This window comes from Anabrus simplex, chromosome 6, assembly GCF_040414725.1.
Source record: "Anabrus simplex isolate iqAnaSimp1 chromosome 6, ASM4041472v1, whole genome shotgun sequence".
In the NCBI taxonomy this organism is placed as follows: Eukaryota; Metazoa; Arthropoda; class Insecta; order Orthoptera; family Tettigoniidae; genus Anabrus; species Anabrus simplex.
The window spans coordinates 204,221,468-204,247,758 of NC_090270.1; the positions used below are offsets into that span (position 1 = coordinate 204,221,468).

At 41.3% G+C, this 26,291-nt stretch overlaps 1 protein-coding gene across 1 annotated transcript in view; it reads right to left on the bottom strand.

Moving 5' to 3' along the window:
• LOC136876317 (sodium- and chloride-dependent transporter XTRP3) overlaps positions 1–26,291 on the bottom strand; it is a 385,847-nt gene that overhangs the window by 42,449 nt on the left and 317,107 nt on the right. The window contains exons 7-9 of the mRNA XM_067150163.2: positions 22,408–22,609; positions 19,624–19,783; positions 2,777–2,939 (exon numbers count right to left, since the gene is read on the bottom strand). Of these exons, the coding sequence (XP_067006264.1) occupies positions 2,777–2,939; positions 19,624–19,783; positions 22,408–22,609 (525 nt within the window). The remainder of the gene's footprint in view (positions 1–2,776; positions 2,940–19,623; positions 19,784–22,407; positions 22,610–26,291) is intronic.

Here is a 26,291-nt window from a genome sequence, read left to right on the forward strand (position 1 = left end):
ACACTTCTTGCGTGCTTCTTTTGTTTATTTCTTGCGCTGTATTTCGTTTTCTTCCTCAGGTCCGTGGTAGATATTATTCTTTCGTGATCTTGAACGAAAAATGGAAGAAGTGCAGAAGAGAAATAGTGGCACGAATTTTTCTGCTTTAGAAAAAGCATTACTTATTGAATTAGCCACCGAGTACCGAAGTATTATAGAATGCAAGAAGATTGACGGTATACAATTAAAAGAAAAGGAGGATACATGGGAAAGAATAACAGGAGAATTTAATAATATTGCCCACGTTACAGTGCGATCTACGAAACAACTAAAACAGTTCTATAAAAATTTTAGCTTCTCTGTGCCAAGAGTTGTTTTGAAAGTTGGCACACCTTCACAGCAATAACACACACGAAAGCAATGCATTTCTGTATAACCACTACGTAATACACGGTATAATGTTCATAAGTGTTGTACTATTGAAGTGGTGGTGTGCAGTTGCATTCCTATATGCCACTGAAGTGCTGTCGTTATCAATGTGAAGAATGATGTCATTCTCAATTCCAACATTCGTGTTCCTTCTCCTTCCTGTGAGATACTTACGCAGAGTCAAGTCCTGTGGGGGAAGTTAATCTCGGGTCTCCACAGCAATATTGTATAATACTGCTGTTGCTATATTACGGTCAATGTAGTTTCTAGTTTAGTTCGCAAGCCCAAGTTTGTTTCGATCAGCTGTGTATTCTAACCTCTCGCGAACTTCATCGACGAATTTACTGACGACGGTTTTTGAAGCCTATCTCTTCAGAAATTGTTCCTCAGATAGATTTTCAAAGTCTTTCCTTCTTATTATAGGCCTATTTCTGTTAGGAACACCGTTTAACAAATCTAAATAAAGCAGCTCTGCATCAAATGCATGATTTACTGTGGCCATGTTGCTTTTAACCTCGAATAAACAGTTTAACCCAGGTGAAAGGAGGGGTTAACTTAACTCCGGTCTTAACCTAGAGTTAAAAATAACCCTCCTTGATGAAACGCAATGAATAGTCAAACTCAAGAGTTAAAACTGTGTAACTCGGGGTTAAGGTTTAACCGACGTTGATGAAACCGGCCCATAGTGAACTATGTATATCTATTAATGAATATTTTATTTCAATAATTATACTGTAGTATTAGAGATACTGAATTATGAAGTAGGCAAGAAAGTGAATTACAAACAAGTTTTGTGTATGTAACGTAAATATAGTGTTTTGTGACATTATTGAAAACTACAGTGTGGTGTGCCTTGTGCCACATTTGCATGCAAACAAGCAGCTGAGTATTTATTTCTTCCAGAATAAATAGGTACCTGCAATCTATTCAGATAAAATTAGATATGAACGGCTTATTTACACTAAACTACTTATATTTTCCGAGAATCTGTGGTTGTTAACAATAAAGTCATAAAAATGAATTACGTATACAACCAAAATCTAATTTGCTTGACAAGGGTTAATAAAAAAAAGCTCTTGTGATCCAAACTTTCTAGTACCAGCTCGTTGAATCTACAACATCAAATCCAATCACAAATGATGATCTTAGCCCCAGTATAGTCTTCTTCTCAACACCAATGTGGTCAATGCCCACATAGAAGACCTATGAAAAGAGGGCTGGATACAACTAACTCCAATCTAAAATGAGTCGTCCAGCTGATGTGTTTGTTAGACCAAAATGGCATTCCACAATCCAAAAAGAAAATCCTGCATGTGTACAATAATAATAATAATAATAATAATAATAATAATAATAATAATAATAATAATAATAATAATAATAATAATAATAATAATAATAATAATAATAATAATAATAAATAATTATATATAAAATTATTATATATAATATTATTATTATTAATATTATTATTATTAATATAAGATAATCACAAATGGTGAAAACTGGAAGCTATTTGTTTGATATTCAATCAAAGCTTGCTTCTTTAACACGGAAATTGGTCTTTACTGCAACTGAAGAAAATCTGGCAGAATCGCAAGAAAGAGAAAGTCACGCTAGAATATTTTTCTTTTCTCCCCTAGGAACTGACTGTCCTTTCACAATTAATTTCTACTAGGGATAAACAAGCTGTATCTGGATATTATGTTTGCAGGAGTCCATCCCGTAAGTAGCTTGAGATGTGGCCAAGTGAACACTGATTATGTTCCATTACAACACATCCGTTAATCAATCCCTACTGGTCTTTTGAGGTTTTCCTTTTGCCAAACACAGAACTGTAGAATTCTATCTTGCCTGTTCTTCCAACTTAACCCCCTATGACATTTACCTGCTTCCAAGAGAGAAAAGTCATCTGAAGGGATGTCATTTTGCACTGATATGTAAAGTAAAAGAAGCATTGCAGGAGGTTTATGAATGCTGGCAAATGTGTATACTTGTCCAAAGGGATTTTTTAATATCTTAATCAGCATCACCCAGAATCTAACTACGACACCAAGTTCACAACTCTAACCTACTGAAAGTGGCTGTATAACAATGCTTTAAAGCATTCACAGTAAGGAACTGTATGCTATGTCTACAAACTCTTGGATCTTACTTTATATATATATTTCTGTCATCATTCTTTGCTTTGTATATTTGAATTCCTTCCAATATGTTTACTTTGAAATATAGATATACTTGCTTTAAAAACATTCTGTCAAATTCTGTAACAAGTGTATTTAAGAGTCAACCTTGGAGGCTGTATTACAGAGATTTGGAACTGTATGTTTCTGAACTTCCAGCATATTTTGTTTCTCATTATATTTACCCTGGAAGCATCCCAGGCATGGTATTTCGGTTTCTTCAGGATCATATGCGTGATGGAAGAAACTAGGATGATAGCCATAAGGAGTGGCCCCAGTAACCTCCAAGTGATCTGGAAGTAGAAACCAGGTCGGTAGCCAGTCATATCTTCTATATCTTGAGTAAACCTGAAAACAGAAAGAATAATTATTAATATGGTGAATTAAGCTTAAGCTTAAAACTTGCAACAATTATAAATTGGAAGTAACTATAGCACACAAAAACTGTGTAGACTCTAGTAAGGAAGAACTGGTTCAAACTAAGTGAGTGGAACAAATATAAATAAGCCCCTTTTTACTGTGTACCTCTAGAGCGTCTGAAGAGTTTGAGGTTTTTGAAGTACTTAGGGGGTTCTGGAAGGCATCAGTGGCCTTGGGAACTCTCCTTATTCTTATGGTCATTTATCACAATGAGCAACATGGAGGTGCACCCCAGCATTGCACAGTGCATGATAATATTCTCGTCAATGAGAATGTTGCAAATGCAGCTGAAATTCACAGTATGGGGAAAGAACCCTTTCATGAGCCTGAACCGTTGGAAACATGGTCCACCCACGTTGCCTCCACAACAGCTTCATGCCACAGAATATCCGAGCTGTTTATGAATCCACTGAAGCAGATAGCCACATCACAGTGCTTAAAATTTATCAAGAACTTTTTGATGATGAGGCTTGTTGTTTAAAGGGCCCTAACAACTAGGTTAGCCGGCCCCACAGTGTAGGGGTAGCATGTCTGCCTTTTACCCGGAGGCCCCGGGTTCGATTCCTGGCCAGGTCAGAGATTTTTACCTGGATCTGAGGGCTGGTTTGAGGTCCACTCTGCCAATGTGATTACAATTGAAGAGCTATCTGACGGTGAGATGGCGGCCCCAGACAAGAAAGCCAAGAATAACGGCCGAGAGGATTTGTCATGCTGACCACATGACACCTCAATCTGCAGGCCTTCGGGCTGAGCAGCGGTCGCTTTGTAGGCCAAGGTTTTACTTTTGTTTTTAACAACTAGGTTATCGGCCCTCAAATATGTCTCATAAGCTACATGGGTGTCCAATCAATCAATCAATCAATCAATGGAAGTTATGATTGTGAAAGAGGTCAGCTGTTTGGGTTCTGTGGTGGTTGTTTGAAGAGCAAAAGGCTGCAGAGGACCAGTATGGAGTGGAGGAGGACGCTGACTGCCAAACCAACAATGCTACAGATATTTCTTGCAAACTGCCAATAGGTAGGCATGCTGACTGTGAAATTTAAAGGGCTAATTGCACAAACCCTGAGACGTGCATCTCGTAATTTTTTATGCTGATGAACATTCCAAACTTTGAACAAAATCAGTGACCCCATAGCTGTGGTCTTCTCTCGTTATTCTCAAGAACTGTTTGATGGGAGAAGCAGGGGATCTGGTCGCAAAAACTAAGCAGTACAACTGAGAATGTTGTCACGCTGACCATGTATTATTCTAGTATCTTCAGGACATCTGATTAGGCAGCTGTCACTTTGGCAGGCCAAGGTCCTAATGGGCTGCTGCACTGTGAGATTTTCATTTTTCTAATTTTAATTCTTTTTAATGGTTTTCCATAATAAAATATTTCTTCTTACTTTTGAATATACAGTAGAGTCTCGCTCAACCAACCTTCGCTTATCCGACATTTCATGTTATCCGACACTGGTAGTCTTAATTTGAACTTTAGGTGAAGGCAATTCTGGGATACCCGGTGTGGAGGGTAAGACCGTGGGACAAGCACTGGCAGTCATGCGGTAGGACCGGGTTATTCTCAAGGACAGGTGCAGCAAATTTTCAGTCATTGTTCAGTGTAGTATTGGTTGGGAGTGGATGTTATAGTTTTCATATCCTCTGTGAGTATGGCGAGTAAACGGAAGAAAGTGATTGTTTCTGTGGAAGACAAGTTGAGTGGGTTAAAGGGACTGGACAAAGGGGAAACTCTTCAAAAAAATGGCTCCAGATTATGGCGTTGGACGCGTTACAGTGGGAGACTGGAAACATAAGAGAGAAGAAATTGAAAAGTGGTGCTCTACCAGAGCAACAAGTGATGCACTGAAAATTAGGAAAACAATGAAAAATGTGAGTACGAAAAAGTAAGTGAAGTTCTATTTCTTTGGTTCACTCAAAACCGGAAAAAAGGCCTGTCAATATCTGGGCCCATTCTGCAATAAATGGTGGTGTATTTCCAGAAGGATTTTAATGAATGGGACCCTAATTTTACTGCCAATGCTGGGTGGCTTGTTCGGTGGAAAAAACGGTACGGCATTGGGGAGCTTAATATCTGTAGAGAAAAACAGTCAGCTAAATCCGATGAGGTTGCGAAATTTAAAAAGGGAATTTCAAGAAATAATTCTTGCTGAAGGATTAACCGGTGATCAGATTTTTAACTGTGATGAGACTGGGCTGAATTTCAAGATGCTTCCATCAAAACCCTCGCAGCCCAAGCCATGATGTCTGCACCTGGCTACAAGCGTAATAAGGAAAGAATTACTGTTCTTGCCTGTAGTAATATTACTGGGAACTTAAAAGCAAAATTGCTTATGATCGGTAAATCAAAGAAGCCTAGGGCACTTAAAACATTTCTGTTAATGTTCCTGTTCGTGTTACTGTTCCTCCCTCCTAACATGACGTCATTATGCCGCCAATGGACCAAGGTGTGCTGGAAACATTGAAGAGGAAATATCGGCAGAAACTCCTTTCATCCTGATAGAGAAAATGGACAATGGCAACGACATGATAGAAACGTTAAAACGAAATAACATGAAAGACGTGGCATACTGGATAATGAAGTCTTGAAAAGCAGTTGAAACGACGACATTAGAAAGTCTTGGAACACGTTGTTGAGTGAGGTTGAACATCGAGAGAAGGTGGTACAAGAAGACATGGAAAACGTTGTTCCCTTACTGAACTGCATTCTTGGCTGTGAGGATGTAAGTGGTGTGCACAAGATGAGCTGTTTGGACTAACTGACCCTGATATTATTGGTTTTGTGAATGCTAAAGAAAATGAGGATGATGAACAAGAAGAACGAGGCATTGCAGAACAAAAGGAGAAAACGATGACTCGCAGTGAAGGATTATCGTCGATGGCGGGATCTCGCACCAAGAAAACGTGAATCAGCAGGCAAGCAGACACTGTTGACAAGTTTCTTTTCATAAGACATTTGGAATGTTTTCGTTCAATACTGCATCTACTGTACAATTGAATTGATAAGTCAATAGAGTACGGTAAACCATAGTAATACAGTATAGTCTTCCTGTTTGTTCTAGGTCATTTTCAAAGTTATTCTGTATTATCCGACATTTTCGGTGATCCGACGTACTCCAGGTCCCGTTTAGGTCGGATAATCGAGACTCTACTGTACATCTGTCCAATACAGACTTTGTTAATAACTTTGCATTGTTCTATTACCATAGGTAAGTGACAAGCAGTGTTTAGAGTAATTTGTTGTTAATGTTATACGTAATTAGGGTAGGGAAAAGATTTTCAGAGGTTAAATAATTGAAAATAATATTCAAAATATTTTCTTTCAAATACCATTAAACCAGTGGTGCTCTGCGAGAGAAACTAATGTCAAGTACTCAAGTTTCTGTAATGGTTTCTTGTTTGGAATACGTGAAGTAAAGAGTGATGTATAGGTGACATATCTGCCTAAATATGTTAGTTCAAGCAAGTGTCCTAGTGGCCCACTTGATGACAAATACCCCAAGCAAACGCATCAGTGTTTGTCAGCGGAACCATTCTTTAATGACTTCTTGGGACCCTCCACCCTCCCTCAATTTCTTCTTTTTTTTTTTCTTACCAGGCTGCCTTCTGTGCTTAACATGGTTTTAGGATATCCTTACTTGTCCATGATGAAATTCCTAATACCAGCTGAACACTGTACAGCATGATACTCTCTCATTCCCATAAACAACCTTCATATGACTGTAAAAAGTCTGTTCTGCTAACACCATCTGCCACCATAAATTGAATAATGTGAGCTTGCATCCGGGAGATAGTAGGTTCGAATCCCACTATCGGCAGCCCTGAAGATGGTTTTCCGTGGTTTCCCATTTTCACACCAGGCAAATGCTGGGGCTGTACCTTAATTAAGGCCACGGCCGCTTCCTTCCAACTCCTAGGCCTTTCCTATCCCATCGTCGCCATAAGACCTATCTGTGTCGGAGCGACATAAAGCCCCTAGCAAAAAAAAAAAAAAAAAAAAAATTGAATAATTGATGCTGGGCAGTTCTGGGCAAATTCATGGTAAAACTGTACCCAGGCATTTTGCTTCTGCACAGCATCCACCAACGCAGGCACAATGTTCTGTTTCTTTGAACCTCTGTTTCGTATGGGCAACTCTTGTATGTGTCCTGCAAATGAACATGGAAAATATGAGGGAGAGACACGAGCGTGGATCATCACACAATTGGTAGAGAAACTATCAGGAAGTGTGAGTAGTGATGTTGACTACTCTACCAGTTAAGTGGCTGATGTCTCACCTATAAGATTGCTTTTCAGATAACTCAACAGTTGCAACCATTTAGTGATGGATCAATCATCATGGAGTGTCTCATTATAGCTGTTGAGGAACTTCACGATATAAATTCACCATCAGAAGGCTCGTTTAACATCGGAAGAAGAGATGCAGCTTGTGGAATGTCTGTTGAAATAAGGAAAAAGGGGATCAAATTGTAAAAAAGGTAAAAGGGAGGGGGAACATTAGATGATGCATCTTCTTGTGGTTGGTTAATTCCAAGTGGAGTAGTTGAAGAACAGTGCTACTCAACTTGAACTTTATGTAGGTAAAATTTCCATTGACTATTTGTAAAAGATAGGTTAGAGGTACAACATGGCGCAGTTTGGACGATGTTAGTAGTACCTAATAAACAGTGATGAACAGTAGTGGGGACAGTGCACTTCCTTGCTGAACTCCATTCTTGGTCTTAAACCATGATGATCGACCTATCCCAATTTGTACACAGCCTCTGTGGATCCGTGGTAGAGTGTCGGCCTCCGGATCCCAAGATAGCGGGGTTCAAACCCGGCAGAGGTAGTCGGATTTTTGATGGGCGGAAAAAAGTCCATTCGATACTCCATGTCGTACAATGTCGGCATGTAAAAGATCTCTGGTGACACATTTGGTGTTTACCCGACAAAATTCATTAAATCTCAGCCATAGGCGCCCAAGAGAGATCCGGTTTACTCTGTCTGCCATCTAGCGGGCCTAGAGTAAAACGGAACATCGAAATTGACGAGCAGACAGCCAGATGGCGTCAAATCGAAATGTCTGCACATGGTAGCTGAGGCCATACGATTATTATTATTATTATTATTATTATTATTATTATTATTATTATTATTATTATTATTATTATTATTTTATTATAGTCTTTGTACAACATCTGAATTTTCCTTACCAGTCCTTCAGGCACATTTCTTTTCCTCAGGCACTCCCAGATCTTATTTCTTATAACACTATCATAGGCCTTTTCTATATCCAGGAATACAATGACCAGGTTCTTGCCTTTCTCCCAATACTTTTCCATCAGCATGTGGGTGCTAAAAATTAGATCCATTGTTGATCTGTTACTTCTGAATCCATATTGCCCCTCCTCTAACTGTACTTCAATGATGCTTCTCAATCTCCCTTCTATGATCTCTAGAATTTTTAGCCAATGAGACAGCAGTGGTATTCCTCTATAGTTGGTGGGTTTCCATCTGCTGCCTTCCTTAAACAGGGGAATTATTACACCCTTGCTCCAATATGCAGGTATTTTGTTGTCTGTCCATACAGCATTTAGTACTCTGTGCAGCCATTGCATACCCTGGATGCCTGTTGCCTTTATCATGTCTGCATTCACTTCATCTGCACCTGAAGATTTTCCTTTAGGCATATATTTTATGGCTGTCTCAGTTTCTGTCCAGGTGATGGGAGGTTCCTCATTGTAGGCTTGGATTTCCGGTCCTGTATTTTGTTCTTGAACTGGTCTATTCGAAATGGTTCTTCAGGACTTCTCTCATGTCACTGTCTGTCCTAAACAGATTTCCATTTTCATCTTCAAGTGCCTTTATGTTATTCATTGGCTTCCTTTTACCTCTGAACACTATACAGTAGTTTCTTATTGCATCTGCTGTCTTCATCCAGTTTTTGAGTGAATATATTCCATGTCTTGGTCTTTTCTTCTGTAACCGTTGTTTTAACATCCAGTTTCTTGTTTCGGTATAATTGTTCGAGGTTTCTGATTTTTGCCTTGTCTCTAGTAAGATCCTATTTATTTTTCTCCCAATCCCTTTCTTTCTGCAAGAGATTTCTTTCCCTGATTGCTGCTCTCACTCTTTCATTCCAGCAAGGTGTTTCTTTCTCCCTGGTTTTCACACTTGTCTTTCCACAAACTTCAGTTGCTTCCTTAACCAATGTGTCCCTTAGTCTGGTCCATTCTACCTCTCCATTTTTCCTTTCATCTCCTGGTAACAGGGTTTTTATGCGGTTCTGATACTCGGTTCTCTTATCTGTTTTCTCGAGTTCCCATACTTGGATTTTTGACATTTTCCTGTTCTCTACTTTTGGCACATAGAAGTTTCTCAGGTCTGCTAATAATAGACAGTGGTCACTGTCAAGACTCTCGCTGGGTATTACTCTGACATCTGTTACCATTCTGCTCCTTTCTTCATCTGAGATGACATAATCAATTACAGTCTTTTGTAGTCCATCCCAACTGTATCATGTTATCTTATGGCTCTGTCTCTTCTTGAACCAACTATTTTTAACCACCAACCCATTCCTCATACAGAAGTCAAGGATATGTTCACCTATATTTCTTGCACCACATCCATGAGGTCCCATTACGTTCTCATATCCTGTTCTATCTGTCTCAATCTGTGCGTTCAGATCTCCTATAATGATTACTCTCTCTTTACTAATAACTTTTTCCAAATCATCAAGAAACTGGTTCTTATCCTCTTGACACCATCCAGTTTGAGTTGCATACACCTGTACCAAAGTTAGTTTTTCTTTCCCTAAATGCACAGTACCTTTATTATTCTCTCGCTAACATACTGAATGTCAACGATTCCTTCTAGATCTTTACTCATGACGAAACCAACACCCTTCGTCATCTCTTTGTCATTTCCATGCCAATACAGTGTATACTGCATCCCTAGCCTTAAATGATTTCAAAGAAATTGTAAATTTATTGAACATTTCCCTTGGTAAGTTATTCCAATCCCTAACTCCCCTTCCTATAAAACCAATATTTGCCCCGATTTGTCTTCTTGAATTCTAACTTTACCTTCATGTTGTGATCTTTCCTACTTTTAAAGACACCACTCAAACTTACGCGTCTACTAATGTCATTCCACTCCATCTCTTCACTGACAGATTGGAACATACCACTTGGTCGAGCAGCTGATCTTCTTTCTCTCACGTCTTCCCAGCCCAAGCTTTGCAACATTTTTGTAAAGCTACTCTTTTGTCAGAAATCACCCAGAACAAAACAAGCTGCTCTTCTTTGGATTTTTTTCCAGTTCTTTTTTCAAGTAATCCTGGTGAGGGTCCCATACACTGGAACCATACTCTAGTTGGGGCCTTACCAGAGACTTATATGCTCTCTCCTTTACATCCTTACTACAACCCCTAAACACCCTCATAACCATGTGCAGAGATCCGTACCCTTTATTTACAATCCCATTTATGTGATTACCCCTATGAAGATCTTTCCTTATATTTCTTTTTTTGCTAGGGGCTTTACGTTGCACCGACACAGATAGGTCTTATGGCGACGATGGGATAGGAAAAGCTTAGGAGTGGGAAGGAAACGGCCGTGGCCTTAAATAAGGCACAGCCCGAGTATTTGCCTGGTGTGAAAATGGGAAACCATGGAAAACCATCTTCAGGGCTGCCGACAGTGGGATTCGAACCCATTATCTCCTGGATGCAAGCTCACAGCCGCGCGCCTCTACCCGCACCGCCAACTTGCCCGGTATATTAACATCTAGGTACTTATAGTGATCCCCATAAGGAACTTTTACCCCATCACCACAGTAATTAAAGCTGAGAGGACTTTTCCTATTTGTGAAACTCTGCAACCTGACTTTTAACCCCGTTTATCATCATACCATTGCCTGCTGTCCATCTCAGAACATTATCGAGGTCATTTTGCAGTTGCTCACAATCTTGGAACTTATTTATCACTCTATACAGAATAACATTACCCGCAAAATGCCTTATCTCTGATTCCACTTCTTTACTTATATCATTGATATATATGTAATATATATAAGAAAACATAAAGGTCCAATAATACTGCCTTGAGGAATTCCCCTCTTAAGCTTCACCTACCCTAATTCTCTGAGTTCTGTTTTCTAGAAATATAGCCACCCATTCAGTCACTCTTTTATCTAGTTCAATTGCACTCATTTTTGCCAGTAGTCTCCCATGATCCACCCTATCAAATGCCTTAGACAGGTCAATCACAATACAGTCCACTTGACCTCCTGAATCCAGGATATCTGCTATATCTTGCTGGAATCCTACAAGTTGAGGTTCAGTGGGATAACCTTTCCTAAACCTGAACTGCCTTGTATTGAACCAGTCATTAATTTTGCAAACATGTCTATTGTAATCAGAAAAAATGCTTTCCCAAAGCTTACATGCAATGCATGTCAAACTGACTGGCCTGTAATTTTCAGCTTTATGTTTATCACCTTTTCCTTTATACAAAGAGGCTACTATAGCAACTCTCCATTAATCTGGTATAGCTCCTTCATGCAAACACTAACCAAATAAGTATTTCAGATATAGTATTATATCCCAATTCATTGCCTTTAGTATATCCCCAAAAATCCTATCAATTCCAGCTGCTTTTCTAGTTTTCAACTTTTGTATCTTATTGTAAATGTCATGGTTATATTATGCTTGTATTATCAGCCATATGGTACTGACTAATAGTCCTACTTTTAAGACCTTTCTTTCTATCGCATTTATTTAATACGACTAAAACAGCTTTGTGATCGCTAATACCATCTATTACTTCGGTTTGTCTATAGAGCTCATCTGGGTTTACCAGCACCACGTCCAGAATATTCTTCCTTCTAGTTGGTTCCATCACTTTCTGAATCAGCTGTCCTTCCCATACTAACTTATATGCCATTTGTTGGTCATGCTTCCTGTCGTTTGCATTTCCTTCCCAACTGGCATTTGGTAAATTGAGATCTCCTGCTACAATCACATTTCTTTCCATGTCGTTTCCCAAATAGCTGATTACCTTATCAAATAATTCTGAATCAGTGTCAGTGCTACCCTTTCCTGGTCTGTACACTCCAAAGACATCAAGTTGCCTATTATCTTTAGAGATGAGCCTATACCTAGAATTTCATGTTTGACATCTTTAACATTTTCGTAGCTTACAAATTCTTCTTTCGCCAGAATGAATACTCTCGCTCCTACCATTCCTATCCTATCTGTACGATACACACTCCAGTTCCATGAAACAATTTCAGCATCCATTGTATCATTTCTTAGCCATGAATTAACTCCTATTACAATATCTGGTAAGTATACAAACCAAACCCCATGGCATTATTCTTGGCTTTCTGGACTGGTCTGGTAAGTATATATCGATTAAATTACTTAATTCTATTCCTTTCTTTACAATACTTCTACAATTCAACACTAACATTTTTATGTCATCCCTACTTGACTTCCAGATCCCTGTACCCTCATCACCGCTCCCTAGACCACCCCGTTTCCCTGAATGTACCTCTCTATAACCATTCTAAACAAATTTCCTAACTTATACGTACCACTCTGGTTTAAGTGAAGGCCATATGAGCGCAGATCCCTATCTCCTACCCACCTATTTTCTCTTCTTATCAGATTAATTGCTTTTTATAACAACTTTATTCAAGCTGATAAGTGCAGTGCTCACTTGGTTGCTAAAGGCCGATTAAGTGGTCTTTACATGACTCATCCACTACCAGGAGCGAGGCGTAGACCCGGCCACTGTGCGTCTCAAGATATTGAGACCCGCTCTTCTGAAGGACCGGCGAGCCGGCCAAGGCTCTTGGTGGCATAGGGTCTCACCTTGAGATGACCCATGCGGCTGAGTGGTGTGTGTGTGATTGGGTGTGGGAGCGAGTGGGACAGTGGAAGGAGGAGTGGAAGAGAGAGTGGGGGTGAGTGAGTTTGCGTGTGAGGGAGGGAGAGTGGGAGGGTGCGAGTGACCGTGGGATAAGTGTGGGATTGCATGGGATAGATTGCACAAGTGTGGGAGACCATCTACAAGTGCGAGTGAGTGCCGGAGTGCAAGTGGGGAAAGTGGGATTAGGAGAAGTGTGATAGAGTGCCAGAGGCTGCAAGGAGGAGTGCAAGAGTGCCTACTTGTGTGTGGGATTGGTAGTGGGATAATGTGAAACTGGTAGAGCAAGTGCGTGGGAGTATCTGCGAGCAATTCTGAGTGTGGTACTGCGTGGGACTGGTTGTGGAATAATTGTGGGATAGTGTGGAACTGATAGAATGAGTATGTGTGGATGTATCTGCAAGCGATTTTGAGTGTAGGATTGCATTTGGGATAAGTGGGAAAAAGTGGGATTGTTTGAAATCATCAGAGCAAGTGCAGAAGAGTGTCTGTGAGTGATTTTGAGTGTTAGACTAATTGTGGGATTGCGCAGAACAGTGAGGAAGTGTGTGGGATTGCGTGAAAGAGCAAGAGGTTGAGATCTAGAAAAACAGGGAGAGTGGAACTGAGTGTCTGCACAAGTGAGAGATTGAGGAGCAAGTGCTTAAGTGAGTCGCGATTGTATGAATACTTCTGGTAGTGACTGATAGTGAGTGGACGATGAGGTCAGGTATTAATTTGAGAGGTTGCCCTGAGGGGGCAGGAGCTAGGGTACCCCATAGCCCTACACACAGGGGAAGCCTCAACACCCTGTGGGCATCCCACTTAAACACCCTTAATGTGGGGGCTGCTGTATTTTTGCCTGTTTCAAGTAGAAGAGGATAGCACACCGGCACCATACTACACTAATTGTTACAATTCTTGTTTTTATTTTCCACCTAATTCAATACATAAATATGTTTATTGTCTCTACACATCAAGCTCCCGTTCACCAAAGAGAAGTGGCCATGCCAAATTTGCACTTCAGATGATATGAGGATTTCATAAAACACACCCGTAAGTTCCACGTGGAGAAGGGCAGTGAACTTGACATGGTGTTTAAATGCTGCAGCCAGCAAGAACCGCTATGCAAAGAAGCTGGCCGGGAAGCACTGGGGGGAGAAACAGCAAGGCGAACCGCTTGAAGCAGATATCCCACCGAGATGTCACCTCACCATCCACGGCGGCATTGCAACTGGAACTACAAAACCTGGTACCCCTCCCCGAAGACTAATCCTTCCCGACATCAATTCCAACGTCCTGGACACCCAGAATCCTGGCCTGCTGATCACTGCCACAACTCTATCATCGCTCCCAGGCAACAATATCCCGCCACCTGAAGCAGAGTTGACCAGCCCCCACAAACACCACGCCAAAGATTACCAGCCCACCAATGAACGACCTACCGGCTCCACTGAGGCTCCTGTCCGGGATGAAGATGGCTCCTTGGAGATCCAGGCCGCATCACCCCAGCCTACCATCAGCGCTGGCAATACTTCAAAGCCACGGAACTCATCACCGAGCGAGCCCCGCCGATACCCACTGAGGAGGACGATGACAACCACCACAACCACGACCACGACCACAATGACTACTACGATCCTGATGGCCCCGATTGGCAACGACACCGAAGCTGGTGGCCCCAATGGACCCGACAGCGACAATCTAGATGTCAGTCTTGCAGACCAGTCACCCAGCCAGGCCAGTAATACCACCAGCTCGACTGGCCCATCGAAACTCACTGAATTACAGGAGGAATGGCTGGAGAATTTCAAGAGTGCTACGGAGTGAGAAGTCTTCTAATGCACCTGTACCGAGCTCACTGAGGCTGTTCGCAGCTAGAGAACTGTACGCCAAACCACTGCAAACAAGCAGAAGAGTGCCAAGGGCCTCGAGATGAAACACTCCAGCACAAACGCATAGGGACGCCGAAATTCGACCCTACGAAGGCTGCCAGTATTCAGCAACTCTACCGCGTGGATTGAAGGAAAGCGATGAAGCAGGTCCTCAAAGCAGAATCCCCTTCTGCACGGCCCCCACAGAAGAGCTGGAGGTGCATTTCATGGGAATACACGGGGCCAGGGATGCCTGCAGTACCACCGATGCACCTGAGGGAACACCCAGGCTACCGAGGATCGAAAACTCCATTACCATCGTCGACATCTTGCTGGAACAAGTTGCCACCAAGCTATCCAAGGCTCCCAACACCGCGCTGGGACCTGACACCATCTCGTATGTAAAATTCTAAATTCCCATGGAGGGAATTAGATATTTTTCACCAATAGAGCATGTCAAAAACATATCAGATGTAAGGCTTTTCAGGTGTTTGCTCTATTAACCAGCGTTTCGTCTTAGGTCTGACACTAGACTCATCAGAGTGGGATGTGTCAGACCCTACCCACTGATGCTGGGTGTATGCAGGTGAGCTTATCAGAAGCCTATGTATGAGGCACAGTCTGATAACTGTGGAATGGAATGGAATTATTGCCCGCCTAGCAATTCCGAATGGAAAATTCTAAATTCCCATGGAGGGAATTCCCGTCACCGACCAGGACATTCTGCATGAACTGCAAATGGAGGGCATCCCCGTCAGCCGGGTCTTCAGAATCTTCAACACAGATGGTCCGACCTTCATGGTTCGCCTAAGACTTTCTTCCTTTGCCGATGTTGATCATCTTATCACCTCCGGCGTCCCCTTTCGAGGGCGAACCCACCGTGTGGAGCCCTCTCGTTCCCCGCCGTGGCTCGTCCGTCCTCCATCTTCTTCACAACCCTCTCCTGTCCGTTCTTCTCCCACCACCACTTCTTCTTGTCCTTCCCGCGTCCCGCCACCCACCCCACCACCGCCCCACACCACTGTGCCTACTCCATACACCACCTTTACTCTGCCGCCTCTTCCGATACTGGACCTCCTACGTCTACTGGCTACATCTGTCACTAACCTGTCTACAACTCTATACTACTTCCTTCTACAATATTATCCCGTTCCTTCCTCCCACTTTTCACTGAACCCGTCACTTTCTGCTACTCACTATTTGTAATCTATGTCGTATGTAATGTGTTCATGTAACTGTATGTAGCACTTTTCTGTAATGCGCGCCCGAGATGCCTTACTATATAACAAATTCTTCCCCTTCCGGTATTGGTTGGGGTTTTGCTTGTGCGGGGTCTTTTGCGGGTCTTCCCTGGGTTCCATCTTGCGGTGACCGGTCCCCTTCGCCATTATCAATCATCGTCCCTCTCCGGTATGTACGATACATATCTTCTTCCGTAGTTCCTTTTCTGTTACCTCTTTTTTCGATGGCTGAAGAGCTCCTTAGTTGAGCTGATGGCCCGCTCTCCCCCATCAGGGGAGAGAATTGAACATAACTGACTTGATGTTTATGCTTATGCTCACCTGCATACACCCAGCGTCAGTGGGTAGGGTCTGACACATCCCACTCTGACGAGTCTAGTGTCAGACCTAAGACGAAACGCTGGTTAATAGAGCAAACGCCTGAAAAGCCTTACATCTGATATACCATCTCGTATTGTGACTGGTATCAGATCGACAAGAATAGAGTTCTTCTGGCTTGCATATACAACACATGCCTCAAATTCTTGAAGGTCCTGTCATCCTGGAAGGAGAGCAGGATGGTGGTCATCTTCAAGAAAGGTGACCAGGATGACTTGACTAATTGGAGGCCCACTGCTCTCTCCAAAACTATCAGGAATCTGTACTGAGCCATCCTAGCAGCGAGGCTAGGAAGTATCGCTGGGATAATAACATCATCTTCAAAGCCCAGAAGGGGTGCCTTGAGCACAACTTTGTCCTCCAAGAGATCGTGGTGGACGCCAGAAGATCTGGGAAAGAAGTGGTAATAGCTTGGCTTGACCTAGCCAATGCCTTTGGTTCAGTGCCACACACTACCATCATCAGGGCACTGAACGACTTCAACGAGGGATACCGCATCCGAGGCCAAACTGTCTCCATTCTGGTCTTCACCGACGACATTGCCCTCGTAGCCAAGTCGGAGGCGGAAATGAAGATCCTGCTGGAGAAGATGGGCAACGCAGCGTCTTGGCTAGGCCTGCAGTTTAAGCCACAGAAATGCACATCATTGCATGCGAAGAAGAAAGCCGCCCTCAGAACGGAAGACACCATCTCCGGGGAACCATGAAGAGTCTTCGTGAGGATGATGCCTACCAACACCTCGGGGTCCCCACTGGACTAAGGATTGACCAGACATCCAACGATGCCATTCTATGTATTGTACAGGAGGTCAACACCATCTTTGACAGCCTCCTAGCACCGTGGCAGAAGCTCAATGCTGTACGGACTTTCACCACACCACAGCTCGAGCACGTGCTCATGACTGTAAGGGTGAAGAAGACCCTTTTCGGCCACCTGGACAGGAAGATTAAGGCAGGCACCAAGAACACCCTGAACCTCCCACAGTATGCCAGCGCGGAGATAGTCTACATGCCCATGCACCAAGGCGAGGCAGGAATACCTCCACTAGCTGACGTGTCCGACCTAGCAGCTGTAAACCACGGATTCAGGCTGCTGACATAGTGGATGAGAGCATAAGATTGCTCAAGCTAGGAGGACTCCAGGCTGCAGCGAAGAGGAAGAAGAAGACGACGAGGAGGGGGGGAACCCACAAATGACATCGCCACGTACCTCGCTGGCTCAATGGTGGAGCCTTTTAACCGTGATTTCTGAATAATTTTTATTCTGGGAAAGTTTCAACATTTTAGGACATTAAACATTTCTGCAAAATAAACAGAGGAACACAGAACAAACATAGAAGCCTAACAGTGTGTTTATCTTTTGTTTATTTTCTAATTCTTCTCCCTAACTACTTCTTGTGTTTTGTTAGTTTGTCCTCTTTTCATTACCAGTACTTACATAAAACCTGAATGCTTATTTTATTCCATCTGTGTTTTGTCTTATGTTCCTTTATGTTCCTGGTGAAGATTGAGGAACACTGGGAGAAAGAGGAACAGAATCTGGAAGAGTTGGAATTGCTGAGGAGAAAGTCCATCTACAATTATGGCAGAATGTGAAGATGTGGAGTTTACCCACTTGTGTTTCTGTGTTGAAAGTTTTTCATTGACTCTTCACTCTTACACTGATCTATCATAATAAGGACATGTAAACAATGATGCTTTCACGGCCTGTACTTGTAGACAATGATATGGGCTTTTGGGCTTATGCTATGCCAAGAAAACAAGGTGAAACTCTTTACGTTTCACAGAGAACTTTGCTCTGCGTCTTCGGAAGAAAATCTCTACTGTTCAGGAGGGAGTCTTCTACAGTCATTATTTTACCATTGGTACGCTCGATCGTCACCAGGTGGCTCGCTGTATGCGTGCATAGTGCTCCAAGCAGGAGCCGGCAACATTAAGCGCTCTCTCTCTCTCTCTCTCTCTCTCTCTCTCTCTCTCTCTCTCTCTCTCTCTCTCTCTGTGTGTGTGTGTGTGTGTGTGTGTGTGTGTGTGTGTGTGTGTGTGTGTGTGTGGAAGCAATAAACAGAAACTAATAAAATAAAATGCAATGACAACATCAGGATAGAATAGAACAGAGCTGAAGAATGAAAAAGTTTGTGGAAAAAACCAGAGACGATGTGAGAGTGCGAGGGGGGCATAACCAGTGTATGCACATTATGAAAGTATGACATTAACACATAACATATAGCTTGGAATGAACCAACTGGTAATGATGAACGTACAAATTTGGAAAACTCCGAAACAAATCGTACATTCATCATTACCAGTTGGTTCGTTCCAAGCTGCGTTATGTGTTACCGGGCGAGTTGGCCGTGCGGTTAGGAGCGTGCAGCTGTGAGCTTGCATCCGGGAGATAGTGGGTTTGAACCCCACTGTTGGCAGCCTTGAACATGGTTTTCCATGGTTTCCCATGTTCACACCAGGCAAATGCTGGGACTGTACCTTAATTAAGGCCACGGCCGCTTCATTCCCATTCCTAGGCCTTTCCTGTTCTATCGACCCCATAAGACCTATCTGTGTCGGTGCGACGTAAAACAAATAGCGTTATGTGTTAATGTCATACTTTCATAACGTGTACACACTGATTATGTTGTCATCAGTTCCCGCCTGGAGCGCTGTGCCAACATACAGTGAGCCACCTGTTGATGAACGAGTGAACCACTACAGCTCCAACAGTAAAACAATCTTAAAATCAAACCCTCATTATTGTAGAAGACTTCCTCGTGAACAGTCGAGATTTCTTCTGAGGACGTGGAGCAAAGTTCTTTGCGAAACATAAAGAGTTTCACCTTGTTTTCTTAACACAGTATAAGCCCAAAAGCCAGTATCATTTCTACAAGGACATGTCAAATTAGGAACATAGTCGAGATTCACATCAGAATAAACAAAGGACAGGTTAGTATAGGAAGAGGAAGCGACAGACAGGAAAGACAAAGAAACAGCATGAAAACTTAGTACGGTACAAGGACAATCTCCACATCTTCATGCAGTCTTCTGGCAACAATAGTAACAATAGTAGCAAGTGTTATGGAGTTACAACATTTTAGATAAAATTGTGAGTTAAATATGTTTGCAGCTAAAATGTTAAGGTTAAAGAAGTCTTGAGAAGTTGAAGGTATTTAAAAACTCTTCACAGTAAGAAAAAGAAAAAGAAAAAAAGCAAATATAGCTGCTGTCAGTCCACTTACTTTTTATGTCCATAAACGTACATAACAGCAACAGTTTCAAGGAAGGCAACTAACACAAGACCTATTGTGCCAGCAAATGAATCGAACAGTTTGAGCCAATATTCTCCAGCACCTGTACAGAAGATGAGGCCAACTAGGAAACAGATGAAACACACACTCCCTGAAACAGAAAGAATAATGGATTATTTCAGCATATTTATTCTGCTCATAGCAATATAGTACTTTTATTTTAATAAATGTGACAATAAAGAGCAGATTAACTGAATATGCAAGGTAATCATTCATTACCACAGCTGAGATGTCAGCAGAAAGGGGAAGTAAAAGAGAGATCGTAGGCAGACTAAGCATGATCCCCCCAAAAATACCTACCAAGACTGCCTCTGTGATAAATGTAGAAATATTCTAGAACTTGTGTTTCTTCATTGAAGGATGTGTTTATTCTCTAGAAGTACTCTTTGGCTTTACAGCTATTTGTATAAAAAGCATGGACAGTACTAAAAAAACATGTATGGGCCTACCTTTTTGCGCAGTCAATCACTCTTACATCTGAGCTTTAGTGGGGAATTATGCTACAACTGATGACTTAAGCGTTTCTAGTACAATTTAGTGTTTAACAGACTAAAATACACCATTTGTGTTGCATCCAGTTATTGATATAACCCAGTTATATCAAGAGGTTATAGGCCCTGCATGCTTACAACTGCACGTTCCTATCTGGGTTAGTAAGTGTAGTGGTATTAAACATTCTTCAAGTCAAATGGAAATTAATCGTACTCCGAAAAATGGACCTTTAGGTTAGCATTCATAACCTAGAAAGAAAAAAAAACTAGGCATCATGGAGATTCAAAATTCTCATCCTGATCAGCTGACAAGGTAAAAAGATATATGGCTAATTTAGAATGTTCTAAAATTGCAGATACAAAGGCCATACGGTACTCATTTTGACAACTAACATGACTAAGGAAACTTTAATCACAGTCAAGAGATTTGGACCAGCCCGAGATGTTTGGCTAAAATTGCATAGATTATATGAAAGTATCGCAGAGCATAAAACATTTGAATTGTGCATGCTGTCCTTCACATACAAGTATGATCACAAATATGATGTTTAATCACCTATTTAAATTGAAAAACATTTTACAATTTAAATGCAGAGATGAATGAAGAGGATAAAATCTGCAAGATTCTAGGAACCTTGCCACAAGATAATTTTTCTTTCAGTTCTAGCTGGCGATAAAAGTCTAAGTCTGAATATTCAATTGAGAATTCCACACATCAACTGTGTGCCCATATCATCATCATCATCATCATCATCATCATCATCATCATCATCATCATCATCATCATCATCTGACTGTTCCAGTCTCCCGGGTACTGTTGGCGAGCCTCTTCCATTCTGTCATACTGAGATACATTCTGTTGTTAATGACGTCCTCCAGTGTCCTTCCCCAATCTGCAATGTCCATCTTTATGATGTCCATCCAGTGGGTTCTTGGTCCTCCCACCATCCGTTTAGCTGCCACATGTCTCTCCAATTTAACATATGCTGTCCTTGTTAGATCCATCCTCATTATATGCCCAAACTACCTCAATCTGGACATGCTGACCGGCTCTAACAATGATGTCTCAATCCCAGCTTCCTTCCTGATCACATCATTCCTTAACTTGTCCAGTTCATTTTTTTTGAATTGTGGACCTAAGGAACTTCATCACAGATGCCTGCAACCTTGATGAGTCTTTCTTAGTGAGGGTGCAGGTTTCAATACCATAGGTTAAGATTGGTATGAAGTACTGGTTGAACATCACCAGGTTTGATTTTGTTGGTAGTTTGGGATCCCAGAGGAGTGTTCGTACTTGCTGGTGAAAGTGAGAGCTCTGCCTTCCAAAATGCCATCATGTGTAAACCGCCAGGCAGAATTTCGTGCTTAGATGGAAAGAAAATTTTCCACTGACAAAGAGGGACAATCCTTCCTGTGCGACTGGCTATGTACCCATTCAAAATTTTTATTACTATGAAATCAATAAATTGCCAGTGTTATAGAAACAAATGTGTAGAGTTTAGTGGAGGCTATGTAGAAAAGTAGTTTTGTGCCTGTTTTGATATAAATTAATCTAATGAGGAATTATTTGGATATTTAATCTTTATCAGTCAGCGAGGAAGAGTACTCCTATATATTTACACAACAGGTTGAGGAGCATCCTTGAGAGGATGAGTATAATACAGGAAATAATAATATTAATAAAATGTAAAGAGGTGACCAAAATGGTGTCAGGTCTGTTTCTGCTTTGGACTTGAAAATAAAGAATGTCTTTCAGTTTGTAAAAAGGGACAGGTGATCTCTCGATAAGCCGGCCCCACGGTCTAGGGGTAGTGTGGTTTCCTATTACCCAGAAGCTCTGGGTTAGATTCCTGGCCAGGTCAGGGATTTTACCTGGATCTGAGGGCTGGCCTGAATACACTCAGCCTACGTGATTACAATATTGAAGAGTTATCTGATGGTGAGATGGTGACTCCACATCTCTAAAGCAAAAGTAATTATTATTAAAGGAAGCTTTCTTGGAGCAGGCATGCAAGAGGATAGGGAGTCATTTATTGAGTTTGCATATGTTTCTATTACTGCTAATTTATCTAGATAGGTGAATAATACTGCATGCATTACGTTTCAGATATGCCTATGCCTCAGACATGTAGTAAGTGAGAAATACTTTTAACATAAACTCTCCAGAAAAACTAGATATCCAGATATGAACCATTGATGAAATTCAGCATATCACACAATTTACCTGTAAGGTACGGTTTCCGAATCCTCTTCAAAAGTTCAATATCAAAAATTGTGCATAGCATCCCTTCCAGGATACCAATTTGTGAGCCCAGTCCAAGGGCCAGAAGCATCATGAAGAATAAAACAGCCCAGAATGGTGGGAATGGAAGTTCTACAATCGCCTGTGTAAACACAATGAAAGCTAACCCAGTGCCTTCAGCTGCCTGTAAACAGAAAGAAGACCAATAATATTAACTTGAAAATCCTTTAGTAAATACCGGTAGATAAACTAAAGATTTCTACAGTTTTCATCCATACCGGATAATTCTACTCAGTGCTTAGTATATCAAGGCAACAAATTCTACTGGCAAAAATATAAGACTGTTCTAAGAGAAATGCCAACATACACTTGTTTTAACAAAGTTCTCAGTGTTTGATATCATTTATTGTAATTTCCATTACATAATTGTGCCAGGCATTCATTTCTAGGAAGAGGAGTTAGGCATTGGAATAATTTATCAAGGGAAATGTTCAATAAATTCCGAAGTTCTTTGAAATAATTTCAGAAAATACTAGGTAAACATTTAGTCACGACTACCACCTGGCAGAGAGCCCTAAATGCAGATCAGTGATTAATTAATTTATTGATTGATTGATTGATTGATTGAATTTATACTAAAATTATATATCAGCATTTTATCTATAACAGAAAAAAAAAGTAAAAAAATCTTTCACCGGAACCACGTTTAATGGTCCACTGCCCTCTTTGATCACAATGTAGTTCATAGACGGTGTTCTTAATCTAGGATTCCCTATCAGTGTTGCCAACTTAGCGGATTTTCCGCTAAATTTGGCGGAATTAGAAGACTGTCGGCGGAGAAATATACCATTTAGCGGACAGCGGATTTTTTGGCGGAATTCTAGATTTATTATAGCGGAATTCAGCGTTTTATCCATTTTACTTTTTAAAAAAATTTATACTCCAGTCTGTCTCTGAGCTATTCCGTATTTTTTGTCAGGAGCTAGCAGTCACATGAGGAAAACGTGTTATTTGGATTTGATGTTATGTGATTGTGGCATCATAAATTTGTAATGCGTGGGGAAAGGTTACTTATCTCTTAGTTGACGAATGACGACAGATAATGAAACTGTGAGAGAGTAGCATTTATATTTATGCTATGAAGGACGACCGTTTAATGAACTAGCCTGTTCTGTGTGTGGCCATTGAGGTAGGGGATTCACCTAGTTTGTACCCGGCAATAAAACGCCTACAAGGTTTAGCTCGCCGGCTCGCAGGCAGGGGCTTAATCCCAGTGGAACTCACAGATCAGGTGAGTACCACCGCCGCCGCCGCCGCCGCCGCCGCCGCCACCACCACCACCACCACCACCACCACCACGTGCGTATGGATCCAATGGATCACGAAAAGCTCTAACAATTCTGTTTTCTGAGTTGCCAAACAGCTCTCATCCTTTCTCCGTGGATCCTTTTTTTTCTTCTGTCCACTTTGCTCCAGTCTTCTTTTTCACTTCGTTCTCTGGTTGCACTTTCCATCCATTAATTTTTTTCCTATGGAGGTTTCTGTCCGCAGTATCATTTGAGTTCATCTGGGCTTTTTCCAGATCCTTCTTCACTTTCAGTACCTATGGAATAATTTTTAGATGTTCTGTGTAGGTGAGAATCGTGTGTGTCAGTCTACTTGCCGGTAGTCTGCAGACGCACCCATAAAATTTCATACGTCTTTTGCGGATGTCTGCTGCAATGTTGGAAAGCTCTTCTATCAATTTGCGTGACCTCAGTCTATATCCATCTTCTGTTTTCCAGGGGCCGAGGATTTTCCTCACATTATTATTATTATTATTATTATTATTATTATTATTATTATTATTATTATTATTATTGCCCATTATTTGAGATCGGATTTCTTGGCGGAATTTTAGCGGATTTTTAGTAGTAATTAGCGGATCTTGAAAATATAAGTTGGCAACACTGTTCCCTATGTCGTCCCCCTGTTCTCTTCCCCAGAACTTTACCCTCTATAATTAACTGGAGAAGAATATCGTGCCTGTCAATCATCAGCCAATCATTGACCTAAGTGATATACCGGTACCAGTAACAAACTCGAGCACGTGGTGTCAAGTAGTTCGTGGATGGCCGGCTAAGAAGAAATCTACAACTGAATTTCCGGAAATAAACATCAGGAATAGGTTTTCTGTCCTAAATAATTTAATTCTGGAAGACAACGATCGTGCGCGTGAAACCAAATCATCGCGATCCACTGCCGTTGCCGTGCCGAGTTTAAAATTTAGGCCTAGATTTCAGATTCAAGACCCAGTTAGGCCTAAATCAGCAAAGGTAGCTGTGTTTGGTGATAGCCAAGGAAGGAGAATTGCGGGAGTGATTAACGACGAGAATATAGCAGCAACCGGAGAAATATATCCAGGAGCTTCTATCAGCAGTGTCCTGGAAAACGTAGAAGAAGCAACTAGGAACTTCAGGAGCGGCGATGCAGTGCTTATCATCGGTGGGACGAACAACGTAGCTCACGACGACGCCAAGAATGTAAGATTACAACTTAAACATACACTAGGGAAGCTGACCCACACTAACGTCTTTGTAGTGAACGTGCCCCACAGGCATGATTTGCGTAGAGACTCGTGTGTGAACATTGAAGTGGACAAGGTCAATACAGATATTGTTAAAATTTGTAAACATTTTCGGAATACTCAGGTTATTGAATGCAGCAGTTTTGAGAGATACTGTTATACAAAACATGGCCTCCATCTAAACAGTTCAGGTAAACGAAAGATAGCAAATATTGTTCTAGATGTTATTAATCTTAAGATATGTACTGTAAAACAGGAAACTCCCTTGAGTTATCATACTGACCAGGAAAACTAGTAGAAAGAGCCAGCTGTACTTCAAGCTGGCTCAGTCAACTAGAAAATGAAACTCAGGATAGTAAGGAATTTCAAGTTACCCAATTGCAAAAGTCAAGTTTTAAGGAGGAAGGGGGTCTGAGATTGCTCTTGGTAAACTGTCAAAGTGCAGTAAATAAACAATTAAAATTCGGTACATTGATTGAATCTTATGAGACTGATGTGGTGATAGGAGTGGAATCGTGGTTGAGAGAAGGGGTGGGTAATAGAGAAGTATTTCCAGAAGGGTACACAGTCTATCGTAGAGACCGAGGAGATAAAAAGGGAGGGGGGGTGTTTATTCTGGTGAAGGAAACTTACTGTTCACATGAATGGTTTACTGATGAAAGGGATGAAGTATTAGGGATAAAATTAGTTTGTGATAATATGAAGGAGGTGGGAATTATAGGAACATACAGGCCTGGAAGAGAGGAAAGAGACATGGAAATCTTTGAGAAAATAATAGATTATACTCATAAAAACAATAATAATGATATGGTAATAATTGGGGGAGATCTAAACTTGCCTGAAGTTGAATGGAATGGAGCTGCTAGTGAAGCCCATGAACAGAAACTGGCAAATAAGTTAATTTGGGAGGGAGGATTTACACAAGTAGTACAAGAACCGACTCGTCTCAATCACTTACTAGATGTATTCTTGGTTAAACCATGGGAAATTCTTAATAAAACTGAGGTAATTGAAGGAATAGGAGACCATAAGGCTGTAATAATGGATGTAGGACTCGTACCAAAAAGGCTTAATAAGAGGGTTACACAAGACAAGAAACTGTACAGAAAAACTAAAGTTGATGAATTTGGGACTTACCTTAAATCACAATTCAGTTGTTGGATAAGTGAAGGGAGTAACGTGGATACACTTTGGGCTAAATTTAAAGGAATCATTTGGGAAGGAGAGAAGAGATTTGTACCTGTTAAGAAGGATAAAATGACCTCAGACTCTGTTTATTATACAAGGGAAATAAGAAAAT